Source organism: Monodelphis domestica, chromosome 5, assembly GCF_027887165.1.
Source record: "Monodelphis domestica isolate mMonDom1 chromosome 5, mMonDom1.pri, whole genome shotgun sequence".
In the NCBI taxonomy this organism is placed as follows: domain Eukaryota; kingdom Metazoa; phylum Chordata; class Mammalia; order Didelphimorphia; family Didelphidae; genus Monodelphis; species Monodelphis domestica.
Window position 1 is genome coordinate 170840756 of NC_077231.1, and position 16220 is coordinate 170856975.

General features: G+C 37.6%; 1 protein-coding gene across 1 annotated transcript in view; it reads left to right on the forward strand.

Moving 5' to 3' along the window:
- The first annotated feature begins 224 nt into the window (after nucleotides 1–224).
- PRKAR2B (protein kinase cAMP-dependent type II regulatory subunit beta) overlaps nucleotides 225–16220 on the forward strand; it is a 165617-nt gene continuing 149621 nt past the window's right edge. The window contains exon 1 of the mRNA XM_001362896.4: nucleotides 225–894. Within this exon, the coding sequence (XP_001362933.1) occupies nucleotides 582–894 (313 nt within the window). The 5' untranslated portion in view covers nucleotides 225–581. The remainder of the gene's footprint in view (nucleotides 895–16220) is intronic.

Genomic DNA, 16220 nt, shown 5'->3' on the forward strand with positions numbered 1-16220 from the left:
AACTTTTAAGCATGCTGAGTTTGGAACAGGCATCCGGGTCGCTCAGAGTATCTGGAGGCAAAGTAAGAAGGGATGGATGCTGAAGCGCCCCAGCACCACCCCTCTAGTCTTCTCCCCCTGGGCTGCAAGGTTGGGTAGCCGAATGTTCAGCAGAGGGGCGGAGGCGCAACGCCCAGGTTGGGCGGTGGTTGCCATGGTTTCCCTGGGTCACATGGATGGGTGCTGCGCCCCCTCCCTCTTGCGGGAGCGGGCGGGGTGTGGGTTGGGCTGGGCTGGGCTCTCGAAGGGGTAGAGGAGAGACTGGGCGGACACGGGAGGAGCTGGAGATGCTGCCGCCCCTCCGGGGGCTGGGTTCCCTTGACTGCAGCTTGTGCCGAGCCAGAGCGCGGGCAGGCGAGCCGTCCGTTCCCAGGGAGCGGCCCTTACCTGCTCGCGGCTCGATCTGCTGCGGGAGGTCTAGGAGTGCTACTGGAGACTGACCTCAGTCTGGGGCTGCCTACGGCCGTTGTTGCCCCGGGGAAGGACGCTTTGCCCGTGGTGTTCCGCTGCCCCCGGCGACGGGGGCTTCGGCGGCAGTCGAAATGAGCAGCATAGAGATCCCAGCGGGGCTCACGGAGCTGCTGCAGAGCTTCACCGTGGAGGTGCTCAGGCACCAGCCTGGGGACCTGCTGGAGTTCGCCCTGCAGCACTTTACCCGCCTGCAGCAGGAGAACCGGTATAAGGGAGGCCATGGGGCCGTTGATCGGGCTTCCGCGGGAGCCGGGGCCGTGGGGGGCGGCACCCCCAGCCGAGGGGTCAACTTTGCCGACGAGCCAGTGCAGACCGAATCCGAGAACGGGGAGGAGGAGGACGACGACGAAGAGCAGCAGTCCGGGGACACTGGGGCGTTCAGCGGTGAGCCCTTCCCTTCTTTGACAGTGTCCTTGATGGACCACAGACCCCCTGTCCCTGTGTCGTCTCCCCGCTGCCTTCCTTCCTTCCCTTACCCCGTCTACCCCTTGCTGCCTTTCTCTTTCCTTTCATTCTCCACTTTTTGCGCCCACATCTTCCCTCTATTCTCCTATCTTTGCATCTCCTACCTCCTCGTCACCTATTTCTGTCACTTCTATTCGCCCACCTGCCATTTCTGCTCTCCCTGGTGTCACTATCTTCATCTCTGGGTTTTGAAGACACGAAAGAAAGAAGCCTCTCCCTTGTCCTTTTAGCCTTTAATTTCCTGAGTTTAGAGAAGGGTTGGAGAGGAGGCAGCCAAGAAGGGCACTTGGTAATAACAACTTCTGATCAAGTGGAGAGATATGTAATAAAAGATTAAAAGAAAAAAAAAAACATGTTGTGCATGGAGCAAATTGAGGAACTTGCTGCCCCCCCCCCCAACCCCATCCTTTTTTCTGGGCATCTGGAATGTCCAGAGATGAAAAATAAGATAACATGAAAGCCTTTGTTATGATTCATACCAAAGATTCACAGAAGAGCAAGGAGAAAAAGAATTGGATGCAGTATGAAAGTATTTTGTGAAAATGACTTGACTGCCTTTGAAACTACATAATTCATTACTTCCCAATTTCCCCTTTCTGTTCCATGTTTGAGCTTGGGACAAAAGGAAAAGACCTTTCTTAGCCTGCCACCCTTGAGGCCCTTACAATGGAGAAAAGAGGAAACAGTTTTTAAAATTTAAATCATGCATTGAATGTAGTGTTGTTTTCTTGTTAATGTTTTGGGGTGAGGGGACACTCCAAGTACCTTCTAAAGCTTTAGAATGAAAAGCTGGTGAGTAATTGTAAGGGACTGTGCCAGACACCAAAAACTAGGAAGAGAATGAATGGAAAGGAAAAAGGCATTTTAGCAAATAGCTGCTCCTAGCAAGTCCCACCCCTTCTGCTTACACTCCTCCAGCTCTGCCATCTACTCACCCTCTTTTATTTACACAATATGACCGAATTCTATTTCTTTCACTTCCAAAACTTCCAATAACATGCTATGTCTGTTTTCTTTATGTTATGTAGCACATAGCATTGCAACAGATTTTATTTTCTCTGTTATAATATTGGGATTATGTATAGGTCTCCAGTGGCTGCATTTTAATATGGGTCTTTCCAATTTCTTGTATGTTTCCAGAAAGATATTCCCTTTCTTTACAGAATCATATATTGAAATGTATTGTAAGGTAACTGAAAAGTCCATTGTTTCAAGCACATTGGCAGTACCCTGAAATTACTACTGTATGATGAGAAAGAGAAACAAGTTTTTTCTCCTACTATTTTGGGGGAGTGTTCGGGGAGGGGAATGTTTGTGACCCTTTTATGTCTGTTAGCTAGGAATAATTAGCTTGTGTGGGATGTGGGTGGAGTGTGTGTGTGTGTGTGTGTGTGTGTGTGTGTGTGTGTGTGTGTAGTAAGCTTTTGGTGACCCTTTCATGTCTATTAGCTTAGAGCAATTAGTCTTGCCTTCTTTTTTTGTTTTGCACAAAAATTAAGCTATCTTAGGAACAGGAGAGTAAAGGAAATATTGTGTTTTTATTTAATGGGAAAGAAGAGCAAATATTAGCTGAACTCAATTAGGCAGCAGCAACTAATACTCTCATTCTTTTCTTGGAGCAAATTAGAAAAAAGAACTAGTGATACTCAGATTGTGAGACTGGAAAACTAAGGAAAGAAGGAAGGCTTGGTGAATCAATTATCTAGATATTTTCTACTAATAAGTGTTTTAGAGTTGCAGAGTGTTTTTTCTGAGAATCAGTGTGGTTAAGTGGATAGAGAGCCAACTTTGAAGAAATTAAGATCTGTTTTAAAATCCTGCCTCAACACATACTTACTAGCTGTATGACCAGCTATGAAGACTCACTTCTTAACCCTTCAGCACACCCAGATGACTATAAAATAAGGAGAAATTGTTAAACTGCATGGTCAAAGGAATTTTTATACACATTAAAATAGGTTTGGAGGAAAAAATAAAACTTTTTACTATTACTTTTGTACATATGATAGATATTTTTATCTTTACAACACATAAGCTTGTGGATAAGGACAGATATCCATATTTTAGAAAATGGGAAACAAGCTATAATTCCTTAAGGGTAGGTATTTTTCAGTACTACAGGGTGTCAACACATAGTCAAAATTTTTAAAAATAAAACCTGACCTCCTGTCTTTTTGTTTAAATTCTTTCCTTCTGTCTCATAGTCAGTACTATGTATTGGTTGCAAGATAGAAGAATAGCAAAAGCTAGGCAATGGGGATTAAGTGACTTGCCCAGGGTCACACAGCTAGTAAAGTATTAAATTTTATCTCAAGACTTCCCCTCTCCAGGTCCAACTCTATCCACTGAGTCACCTAACTGCCCCACATAGTAAAAAAAAAAAAAGATTTTTAAAATAACACTTACCTTCTGTTGTAGAATCAATACTGTGTATTGGTTCCAAGTCAGAAGAGTGGTGAGAGTTAGGCAGTGGTAGGGTAAGTGACTTGCCCAGGGTCACACAGCTTTGAACCTAGGACCTTCCATCTCTAGGCCTGACTCTCAATACACTGAGCCACCCAGCTGCTCCCCTTCCCTCCCTGTCTCCAAAGTAATATTTACTAAGTTAGATATTTGAACACAACCTTTGATTTAATTGTTATGAGAAACTCTCTATGCCAATACTAGTCAGCAACTGCTCTGCAGTTCATAGTCAGATTAATTAGAGATTTGCCTGGAATTCTCAGAGATGAAGGAATCTGAGTAACACAGCCCATCCAAAATTCACTAATCTTGATTACTTGTGTCATAACATACTAAGTTTTTGAAGGGCTGCCCACTTTGAGAACAGAAAGATGAATAGGAAAATGTCCAGAGTATTAAAAAGAAGCCAGGGCATTAACCTTAAAAAAGAAAAAAAAAAGTCCAGGGAATGAGGAGTATGAAAAATCCTGGTTCTATAAATTTAATTTTTATACCCAGAATAATTCCAGGGGCTGGATATCATAATGTAAATCACTTTGAAGACAATTGAATATTGAATAAAATTCATAGGACACAATAGAGAACAAGTCCTATGCAACTAATCTAATTTACTATGACAGAGCAGAAGGCCAGTAAGATCAAAGCACAGAGATAGATGTAATCTAGCTCGACTTTAGCATTTAATCCTTTCTCAAAGGACGTATGAAATGTGCTGTTCTTCCTACATGAAAATGACACTACTGACCTTCAGATGAAGCATTGTTTTTCTAGTAATGGTGGAAAATCTGTGCTCATTCATCCATATTCTCTTTTTTATTCCTCTTGTTTGAAATATTGAGTATAATATATAGCCATGGATCTAACTGCCTCAAGTTCGGGGTAAGCATGTGACCTTGACTACACTAATGTGGGGCTTTAACCAAATAAACTAAGCAGCCACAGATAACAGATTGGAAAAATGTGGTCTAGACCAGGGCTTAGCCATTTAAGGCTATTGTGACTACAAGATCATACATTTAGAGGTGAAAGGGATCATCTAGTACCACCCTCTTATTTTATAGATGGGGAAACCAAGGCCCAAAAAGGTTACTGTCACAAAGGCAAAATCTGCATGCAGGTCAGCTTCTCTAACTTCAAAGCTTAAGGCTTATAATTAATTTTCTTGAGCCAAAAATCAGGCCAGAAAATTTGACAATTATTTTTTCTCTTTGTTTTTCATATTCCAGTCAATTTTGAAATCGAGAATATCTAAGAAAACCCAGGACTCTCCCCATATTCCGACATATGAATGAAGGTGGCATTTGAAATAGTTTTGAGTAACATAGCCAAAGTTGATCCTAGAAAATTAGAAGTAGGTGAGCTTTCTCTTTGTCATCATCCAGTCTCCTTTATCAAGCCCAGTTTTTCTGTTCTACCTCTTCCTTGTTCCCTAGTTCCATACTCTTTTTTTTTTTCAGTGCAATTGCTACCTATCTTCCTTCTCCCATCCTTGCTCTCAGCTGACTGTCAACTAATTCTTGATCTTTTTTATATCATAATTCAGGTGTTATCTCATAATGATTTAAAGTGTGACTTCGCCAAGGATAGTGGGGAAAATGGAAGACTTGGAATATTGCCCCTGAAAGACTAATGACATTTGGTCTGGACTAAGTTTTTAGGGTATATATTTGGATGGAAATTTGGATCAGTACTGTATTGAGGTAGAATATATTATGTTAGACATTTTTACTTCTAGTATGGTTTAATATTTTCATCATTTGCCTCACGCATAAACTAAGTAGCAATATCATATAATGGAAAGTCTTGTGTTTACCACTAATTGTCCTTGTGAATGAGGAAAAGTTGTTTACTCCTCTCTGCTACAGTTATCTCAACCATTAAACTGGATAAAAGTTATTTATAACCATTGGATTGTTGTGATTAGAGGACAAGAGCATAGATTTTAAAGCATTTTGAAAACAATATTGAAAACAATATGATTTCAAGGGACAATATATATTTTGTGTTATGGATATTGTTTTTTTAGGGTTGTTGGTCAATACATTCTCATATTAGGATAGCAATCTCCTGTGATGTGACAAGTAGGTAGATTATTGTTTTCATCAACTTTCCATATGCTACCAAGGAATAGTGGAAACAATGATGAGTGGTACCTTGGGAGGTAGGACTGGAATTTAAAATGACCTTTATAATTTGGAGAAATGGTTAGAAACAAAATAAATTATAATGGCAAGTGTGAGATAATATGCATAGGAAGGAAAAAATAAACTATATAAATGTCAAATGGGAAAGAGCTGTAACATTTGGCACTATTGACCATATTTTTCATCTTGACACTCTCTCATTCTTTGGACTTCTTTGACATCATTTGCTCTTAGTCTGACCTCTAACTGTTTATTCTGTCTCTTTGACTCTCTCTTCATCCTTCTTCAAACTCTTAAATGTGTTTTTCATGACAGGCTTTTTCTTTAGTTCTCTTCTTTCTATATTTTCCTTGGCAGCCTTACCAACTCTGATGACTTCAATGGTGAACTTGAAGGAGACTACCAAAACTGTATCTTTAGATCTCCTCAAATTTCCAGTTCTACCTTTTCAGCAATTCATTGGACATTTTCATAATGGTTGTTCCTCTAGACATTGAAACTCAACATGACCAAAATTCATTGTCCATCAGAAACATGCCTTTATCTTTAACTTTTCCATTTCTGATGATGATACCACCACCTTCATGTGCCTCAGGATAGATACCTCAAAGTTAGGTTTGACTCTTTCCTCTCCTCTGCCCAGCACATCCAATCATCTGTCAGCAATCCCTTTGATTCTACCATCATCTCCTTCTAAATCCTACTAGTTCACCCCAGTTCACAACTCATTGCTTCTTAACTCATCATATAAAAGTAAACTTTTTTTTAAAACCCTTACTTTCCGTCTTGGAGTCAATACAGTGTTTTGACTCCAAGGCAGAAGAGTGGTAAGGGCTAGGCAATGGGGGTCAAGTGACTTGCCCAGGGTCACACAGCTGGGAAATATCTGAGGCCTGGCTCTCAATCCACTGAGCTACCCAGCTGCCCCCAAAAGTAAACTTTTAATTGTTCATCCTGCTTCAAGTTTCTGTCATTTCCAATCTATGATTTATATAACCAGCTGAGTAATATCCATATATTACTCTATCTTGTCACTTTAATCAAAAAAAAACATAGTGATTTCCTATAGTCCACTAAATAAATATACCTTTTTTCATCCTTATATTCAAGACCTTTCACAATCTGGCTTCAATCTAATGGAAGGAGTACCAGGTATGCTTTGGGGAACTTGAAGTTTGAATTCTAGATCTGCTTTTTACCATCTATATGAACCTAGGTTGCTCATTTAATTTCTTTGGATCATTCAGTAAGCATTTATTAAGTGCCTACTAGATGTGAAGAACAGTGCTCAGCACTGGGACTGCAAAAACAAAAACAAAACCAGGACTTACTTTAAAGAAAAGTACACACTAGCCAGGGAAAGTATACACATATAGATATGTCAGAGAAGCCTAATCTAGAGTCCATGAACTTTTGAAAAAGTAGTTTGATAACTATATTTCAAGATAATTGATTTCCTTTGTAATTTCATTTTATGAATTTAAAAACATTCTGAGGAGGGGTCCATTTGCCTCACTAGACTGCCAGAAAAGTCCATAACTCGAAACAAAAGGTTAAGAGCCCCTGATGTGGATATAGAATAGATAAATGTGATTTTGGTGGATGAAATCAGCAGTGAAGAGGGGCAGGAAACACCTCATGTGGATGTTGGCACTTGAGCTAGACCTTGAAGAAAAATAGAGACACAGATTGGATGAGGAAGTACATTTAGACATAGAGGATAGTTGCTAGTTCGAAAACATTGGCATAGGAGGTGGGTGTCATGTGTGAGACTAGTGAACTCCAGAACCAATTCATCAATTAGTTGTCTCATTAGATATCAGGCTCATCTTTTCTAATCAGCATCCCTAATGATAGCCTTTCTATCACTTATAAACACCACTTATATATAATTCTTTCTTGGTGATCTATTACAGACTATTTACACCCACCACGCATCTTTCCATTGCCCTTTGGCCAAGACAACTTGAATTCTTTCAGAAATTGTAGCTTGCTTTGACTTGTAGTCATATATAAGAATATTGATGTTAAAATGATGGACCTTTGTTTCAGGTGAAAGCAAAGGATATTTAAAATAATTTCCTACTAGTGTCCCAAAGACCTTCCGCTTGCTCACCCCCCCACCTCTCTTTCTCTCTCTCTGTCTCTCTCTTTCTCCATCTCTCTCCCTCTCTCTCCTTGTACAGTTCTGTGCCCAGTTTATTTGCTGATTGTTATCAAATAACATATTAAGCAGAAAAAATGTGTCTACCAAAGTTATTTGACTCTCATGGAGGATATCTAGCATAGAGTAGAAATGAAGGAAAGGAATTCTATATAGCTCCTTTGACTATTGACTTTTTTATGCTCAAATGCACATTTACTCTTAACAAGTCATTTGGGCAGAAAGGTACCCAAGCAGGCTATCACTGAGGCACAGCAGTAAGGCAGGTTTTTTTAAAAAGTCATTTTCCTTGGAGTAGTAAGGAGATCATTGTGTCTAGATGCCTCAGGAGGTGTAGTCAGGCCTGGTAGTAATGGCAGTGTAATGAGATGCTACGCCATTTCCCTCAATGTGTCTTGCTCATTAGTTCTCTCTAAAGATGTCCTTGCTGAACTGTGCCAGGAAAGCCTTCCACTTCCTCAGCTCTTCAGATTAAACTACAATTTCATGCCTATGTGAGGGTTATTTAATGTTGTTAAAAGGAAGGCAGTAGGTTATCCTTTGGAGTTTATTAAAAACCAGGCATATTTTTGTCTGTTTGAAATGTTTTTGTTTTTGTCTCTAGTTCTGCCCAAAATAAGTTAGGAAGAGCAAAGAGGAATATACACCAAGACAACTTCTCAAGATGTCTTTCATTACAAAAATTGTGTAATTCTTAAAGTGACTGTGAGTGAATACTACTCCAGTGAAATGCCAGAAATATAAGGTGTTATTTTCTCTAGCATTCACCATCCACCCAGCAGAAAGTTCCAAGAAGGAATCATAGATTCAAGGGCAACAAAGAATGGTTGCAGAGTTTAACTCCCATTCACCCGCAGCTAAAAACCTGTTCTCTTTTTATGGCTGATAATATTTATTGGAAGACAAAACCATTTATGGAGTCTGCCCCCTGGCAATGGTTTCAGCTACCCTTGGACTACTTTGGGTAAAGTCTCCACGCAATATGTAGTGAATATTATTGTATAACAGCATATATTGAAAAAGGTTGAGGGTTTTTTAAAGGGATTATAGAATTCTTGTGAAAGTCAGTGTCAGCAAGCCTTTGTGAAACACCTACTTATGTTCCAAGCACTGTGGTAACCACTAGAGGCATTGAGCTAATGGAACCAGAACTTAGATCAACATTCTGATTAAATTTAGATAAATTAAATAGGATGGTGTTGGTTTACATTCAATAGTGTACAAGTTGTTTGGTTATTCCCTAACCTGAATAAATATGAAAAGAGAAAATATTAAGAGAAAATTCTATTTTTGTAAAACAGTAATTTTTATACTTTCAGAAAGTAAACCAGGCTTGGCTTGCACTTTTAAGGAGATGAAATAATTAAGAAGTTAGTTTTTTAAATGGCAGCTAACTAGTAGAAGGTTACTTTACAGAGTAGTATAGCACATAGTGGACAATATTGGTAATGCATTGTGAAAGTTAAAGTGTATGTCCTTCCTTTCTTTTAACAAAGCAGGATATTTTGGAAGTTCTCATTTTTATTTTCAATTAGATAAATTATATTTGTCCCATAATCATAGAACAGTATTGATATTCTCATCACTCCAATATACTCCCACTTGTCACATTCAAAACGAGTAATTACTGTTTTAGTATTCTGAGGAACAATTTCTTTGAGGACTTTGAGCAGACCTATGCCTCAGACAAGTGAATTGTCATTCTCCTTACATATAGGATTAAATTGGAGTCGTAAATCACATATATCAAAAAATGTTTTCTTTTAGTATCTATTTTTCATATAATAATGTTTGTAAGTTCAGTGAAATTATAAATGCCATGAAATGCAAAATATAGATATTAATGTAAGAATTTACATGGATTAAGTATGAGTGATATACTGATAATTAACATTTACTTCATTCAACAAATATTTATATTTAAGTTCTATGGCAGGCATTCTTCCAGGTACCAGGGATTCAAAGATAAAAAACAACAGTCCTTTCCCTCAAGGAGTTTACATTCTGTTGGAAACACAGAATATTAAATATAATATACAAAGTATCCCAAAACTCTTCATGTAGTTGTAAGCTCTAATAGCTTAATGGTTTTTATTAAGTTTATAGAATGTATAAAGTAGGGAGATGGGCATACAAACTAAGCATGTTACATCATTGATACCGAGGGGACTCTAAGGTGAAGAAATGCTTTCCCAGAATGCAGTTTGGCACCTTCTCTGTGACTTTTAGACTTAAGAAAATTGTCGAACTTCATTGTTGGAAACCATTTCTTCACCTGAAAGTTCTCTTTTGGGGTTAATGCTGTGAAAGGTGGTAGAGGTCAAATTATATGAGTACTTAAAAAAAAAAAGACCATGAGATTTATTGTCTAGGTCATTAGGGACCTTGAAGAATACAGCTTTAATAGAATTGTTGAGTTAAATGAGTGAGAAGTAAGAGAGTATAAATGGCTTTTCTAGAAGATTGGTTATGAAAGAAAAAAGAGATACATAGGACAGGATCTTAAGGGGTTGACAGGGGTGTGTGAAGGTGGTTTTTTTTTTTTTTAAGAATGTACAAAATCTGCTTATATTTATAGCTGGTTAGGGAAAGAGCCAATGTATAAGGAGAGAAATGGAGACAGAGATTGAGAGAGACTGGATGACAGAGATTAAATGTGAGAGAGAGAATGTGTTCAAAGTCAGTGGTTGGTATCAAGGACTCTGATCTCAGTCTTGATATATTTTTAATTAGTGACTTGTATAGGATATAAGAAGATAACATATCAAGTTTCTAACAAATCTGTCATATAGTATATTCATTGTAGGAGAGATTCTAGATTCAAAAAGTTATTAACAAGTTGGGACATGGTTCACTGATGATGTTAAATAGGCTTAAATGTAAAGGCCTTTGAAGAGATTCAAAAAATCAATTAAATAATACAGAATGGGCTTGCTTTGATTTTGTTGGTGTTGTTCAGTCATTTCAGTCATGTCAGACTCTTTATGACCTTTTGGGATTTTCTTGGCAAAGATGCTAGGGTGGTTTGCCATTTCCTTCTCCAGATCATTTTATAGGTGAGGAAAGTAAGGCAAACAGGGCTAAATGTCTTGCCTAGGGTCACACCAGATAATAAGTGTCTGAGGATTTGAAATTAAGATCCTCCTGACTCCAGACTTAGTGCTCTCTCTACTGCACCATTAAGCTGCCCCCCATTGAAAAAATTTAGATTTATCTAAATATAGATAGTTCTTTGCACACTCGTATTGACTTAGCCATATAATGTACTCACCCCAAAAAATTCAAAGTATGTAGTAGAAGTAAAGTTTCCAGAATAATGAAGATCTCCAATCTGCCACTTGTCATTACTGTGTTTATTCCTGGAAACCACAATTCAAGAGAGTTGTTAAAATAGAGTGGGATAAGCAGAATGAGGCACCTTAAGCTATCTAATCTGAAGAAATGAAGAAGATTTTGAGGATATCAAAATAGTTGTTTTCAAATACTTGAAGATTTGTTTTCCAGAATAAGTATTAGATTTAGCTCCAGACCACAGAACTCTCTGTACATTGGTTGGAAATTACAATGAAGCTATTCTGGCTCAACATATGAATTTGTTCACAGACTACTCAAATCCTGCTAATGAACACAGTAATACTCAAATCCCACTGATTCAAGAGTTAGCTCTACTCATACAGATTCCAAATCACCATTTTCCTATCATCCTATTCTCCTTTCATCCTGGTCCTCCCCAAAGTTTGCCACAATTTGCCCATTCAATATGTTGAAAGCCTCATCCTTCATTCTTATCTCCTCATTGGGCAAACTTTTCTCTATGTCATATAATTTCTTGATGCCAACATTGTGTTTTCCTTTGGGTAGATGTTGCAACTTGTTCATACCCACCATGTGCCTTTCCATCATCCTCTTTGGGAGGCTTTTCTTTGGTTCTTTAGAAGCAGACCTGTTCCATGTCTCTCTGACCAATAGCAATACTCATAAAACATTTACATCTTTTTTTAAAAGACCTTCACTGTCAAAGAAAATGTGGAGATCAGTAAAGGTGTTCTGAAATTCCCCAAAAACAATAGGGTGTCTTCTTCCTCCTTTTTAACTTTTGGCCAAGGTCATTGTCCATCTGTTCCATCTGTCTTACTTAACACATACTGCTAGACTAATTCTATAGACTATCCATTCAGATGCTTGTTGGAATCTGGGCCACAGGCATTCTTCGTCCATGATTGTCCATTGTCCATTGATTTGTCCATTGATTTCTGATCCAGAAAGCTCTACAGTATTTTGCAGCTTGATGCAACCAATCTAGAATCATCTCCAAACAGCAGCATCTGGAGGACTTCACCATCCACAGGGAATCAATCCCTCCTCGATCTGGACTTTGTGTTAGATTTCCTCTGCCACAGTGTTGGCAAGCAGATACCTCCCTGGTTTATGCCTTGCAGGATGTCTTATATACAGAATACACTATAAATGGAATAAATGTAAAGAGAATAAATAACTAAATGCAAGTTAATTAGAAAGGAAGGGTTTTAGCAATTTGGGGATCAGTAAAGGCTTCACAAAGAAGAAAGGGGTGCTTAAGCTTTGTCTCAAAGAAAGGAGGGGAGGTATATACAAGGAACTGGACTCAGAATTGTTTTAGTCATAGAATGTTTGATATGGAAGAGATATGAAAGCTATATTGTTTCACAGTTGAAGAAACTGAGGCCCTGAGGACTAAGGTCCTTTGATCAGTTTGTATTTGAACATAGGCTAGAAGTCAGGTCTCCTATTACCTGGACCAGTGTTCTTTAAACAAAATCTTCCTTAACAATTATAGATAATAATAGCTAACATTTACATTGTACTTACTCTGTGTCAGTCACTGTGCAAAATGCTTTGTAATAATTATCTCATTTAAACCTCACAGCAATACTGGGAGGTAAGTGCTACTAGTATCCCCATTTCACACATGAAGTAACTAAGGCACCTAGAAGTTAAATGACTTGCCCAGGGTCACACATTTAGGAAGTTTCTGAGGCACGATTTGAACTGAAGTCCTCCTGACCCCAGGCATCCATACTCTATCTACTATGCTGCCTAGCCACATTTTAAGGTCAGAGTTCAGAATTTTTAAAAGTATAGACAAAGTCAAAAATAAGAATTTTAACACTTCTTTATAGACTTAATTTGGTTTTTTATAGGTCATAATTTTCCCTTAAAAATTTTAGACCATTGCTGAATCTCAGTAAAATCTTTTTGCATGCCTGTGTATCTTGTCATGTGGCTAGGTACTAGCAGAGTACAAAAGAAATATGATAGAAAGTTCTTGTACACAAAAAACTGAAAATTTCAAGAGGGAGATATGATTCTAAATATGTATAGATATTTATATGAAACAATTAGTGAATGATAGCATCCTTTGTTAATAGAAGACTACATGATACAGTGGAATGAGAACAATTTCTGTGACTAAAAGGCTCAAATTCAAATCCTTCCTCTATTGCTACCTATGTCACTTTGGGCAACTCAATCTCCTTGGGCCTCAGTTTTCTCATCTGTAAAGTGAGGTTGCCTCTAGGTTTCTTCCAGCTTTACATCCATGATCCTGAGTGGAAAATTGTAAGGTAGAGAGAATTAGAAAGTAGGTCACTGAAAACAATGCCAATTCGTAGTACAGACAATAAATGGAAAAGAAATCAGGAAGGCAACATCAATTTCTGTGCATCTGGAAAAAGAAATGAAGAAAAGTTTCTCTTGGGCTATGGTTGCTGGGCTTTTGCAGTTGCCATCATAGTTTACTATATTTTAAAAAATGAATTGTATTTATAAATTAACATAAATAAATTTAAATGCCAAACATTAAGTTTCTATGAATCTTAAATGAAAATAGCAATCATGCTATCTCAATAGAGCCTTTTTAATTTCTAATTTATTAATTTAGAATATTTATCCTTGGTTACATGATTCATGTTCTTTTTCTCCCCTTTTCTCTCCCCCCTCCCTGAGCTGACAAGCAATTCCACTGGTTTATACATGTATCATTGTTCAAAACCTCAACAGAGCCTTTTAAAAAGTCAGCTGAACCTTTTTCTCTACTCTTCCCCCCATCCCTTTAAAAAAAAAGCCTCTATGTTACTTCCATGAACAATTTTGTCTTGGAACATCTAATGTAAATTAAACAATGTCATTTCCTAGCCAGAAGGATAAAATGCAGTTTCCGGGATAATTGCATACACCAAATCTTTTTTGGCTTCACTTTTATGTGGAACATGTGTTTATATTTTGACCTTTTGTCTCTTTTTTAAAATAAAATGAAGAAATATTTTTGCACAGCAGCAAACATACTAATTTCTTTGGGAGGAGAGATGCCAGACTTTTTAGGTACACAAGGCACAGCCTATTGCTAAAACATTTATAAATGTTAGACCGACTTTGTTTATGTGTCTGATGGGGGGGGGGGGCTGACTTGTTTTCTTATAAACCTTGACCAGAACTTTTCATCTCAAATTCTTTCCATAAAATACTTATCGTAGAAACTGTTTGAGTCACTTTAAATTGCTAGGTTACATAAATAGGTTTCTCTCACTCCTCCCTCCCCCCCTAAAAACTGGGGTGGGGGGAAGGATTAATGATTGGCAGTTGCTAGAGGATCTTCATAATGAACTGTTTTTTTCTGGTCATTCTAAAGATAACTAAAGGGTAAAAGCAAGAGGAAATAAAAGAGCATTATTTTTTAAAAGATGTATAATGATTGCTCACCCAAATTACTAAAATCACTGTTTACTTTTCCAACTGTCTGTCTGGATCTTCAAAATAAATACCCAAAAAAATGTATCACCAAGGCTTTTATAGCTTTTGAAATCAAATCAACATACTAGAAGTACTGAAATTCTGAATGCATTTTAAGGAGCAGCTGTATTTTTCTGAGCCTCTAATCTTACCAAACATTGTTATGATAGTTGGAATATAATAACAATATTTAAGTTAATATAAATATCATCCAAAATTTCAGGTCTGAATCATCCAGGATGACCTTCTAAATGATTAAGATTATAATATAATTTGAGGATATATTCCTTAAGATGTTAATTATCAAATCCTAAAACATAAATATTTGTCATAGTTGGCTCTTGTAGATTGATCAGTTCATTGAAATGAAGTTGAAAGAAACCTCAAAATCCATATTACCTAACTTACTACTTAATGCAAGAAAGTATTCTTCCATGGTCTAAATAGTTAGTAATCAGTCTCAGAGGCAGCTAGGTGGCAAAGTGGATAGAATGCCAGGCTTGGAGTCAGGAAAACTCATCTTCCTGAGTTCAAATCTGGTCTCAGTCACTTACTAGCTATATGACCCTAAGCAAGTCAATTGACCCTGTTTGCCTCAGTTTCCTCATCTGTAAAATGAGTTGGAGAAGGAAATGGTGAACCACTCCAGCATCTTTGCCAACAAAACCCCAAAAGGCATCCTAAAGAATTGGACACAATTGAGCACCAACATTATTATTCTGCAGCTCATTAAATTTTTGCTCAGGGCAAATCATGAAACAAAGAAAAGATATTAATGGGTCTCAGTCATGGGTTTCCTCTAACTACGATAAAGATTAAAATTAATACTCAATAACTGAGAACCATGGGCACAATACTAACTCCAGTTCTTAAGTTGATTCACATATCTTTGAGGTGGGTTTTTTTAAATGTGTTTACTCTTCTTCCTTTCCCCCCTCTTCATTAGTTAAGAACTTTGCCTCCCATTACCAACCTGCTTATTCCATACCTATGATGGTGTTGTTGAGTCATGGACCACAGCACACCAAGCCCTTTTTTTTTTTAAATTTCAAAACCAATCATTCTTTAATGAGTGAAATAGCACATTCTAGAATAAGTAGCATTGTAAATCATTGAGTTTAACTTTTAATAAACTCTCAATTTCAGAAGATACTCATGTTTCAAGCCAATTTATATTGTTGTAATAGATTATTAACATGTCTTTTCTCTATTTTAAGACCTTGGTAGCAAAATAAATCCCAATTAATGCTGCCAACTACAGAATTACAGAAAAAGGTGGGCCCAAGATTGCAGATGTTTACAAAATAAATGATCTAATCAGGCTATGACTTTAGAACTGGCAAGACTTAATATTGCTATCTCAGCCCGAACCACAAAATATTACACAATAAAACAAAATAAATGGAAATAATCTTTCATGTGTGCCAATAATTTAAATTTACTGGGTAATCTATACATATTGCAATTTCTTTTTTTTAATTTCTTTTTTAAATTTGGTCAATTTCAAACATTATTCCCTGGTTACAAAAATCATTTTCTATTCCTCCCTCCTCTCCCCCCTTCCCACACCAAGCCCTTCTAACGGGGTCTATAAAGCCTGGACTTCAGACTGTTTTCTGAAGTTTGAGGCAGGTGCTTCTGGATAGGAAAGACCTGGAATTGGATTAGCCAGAAAAGAGTAAAGCAGATTTTATGTAGCACCGAGA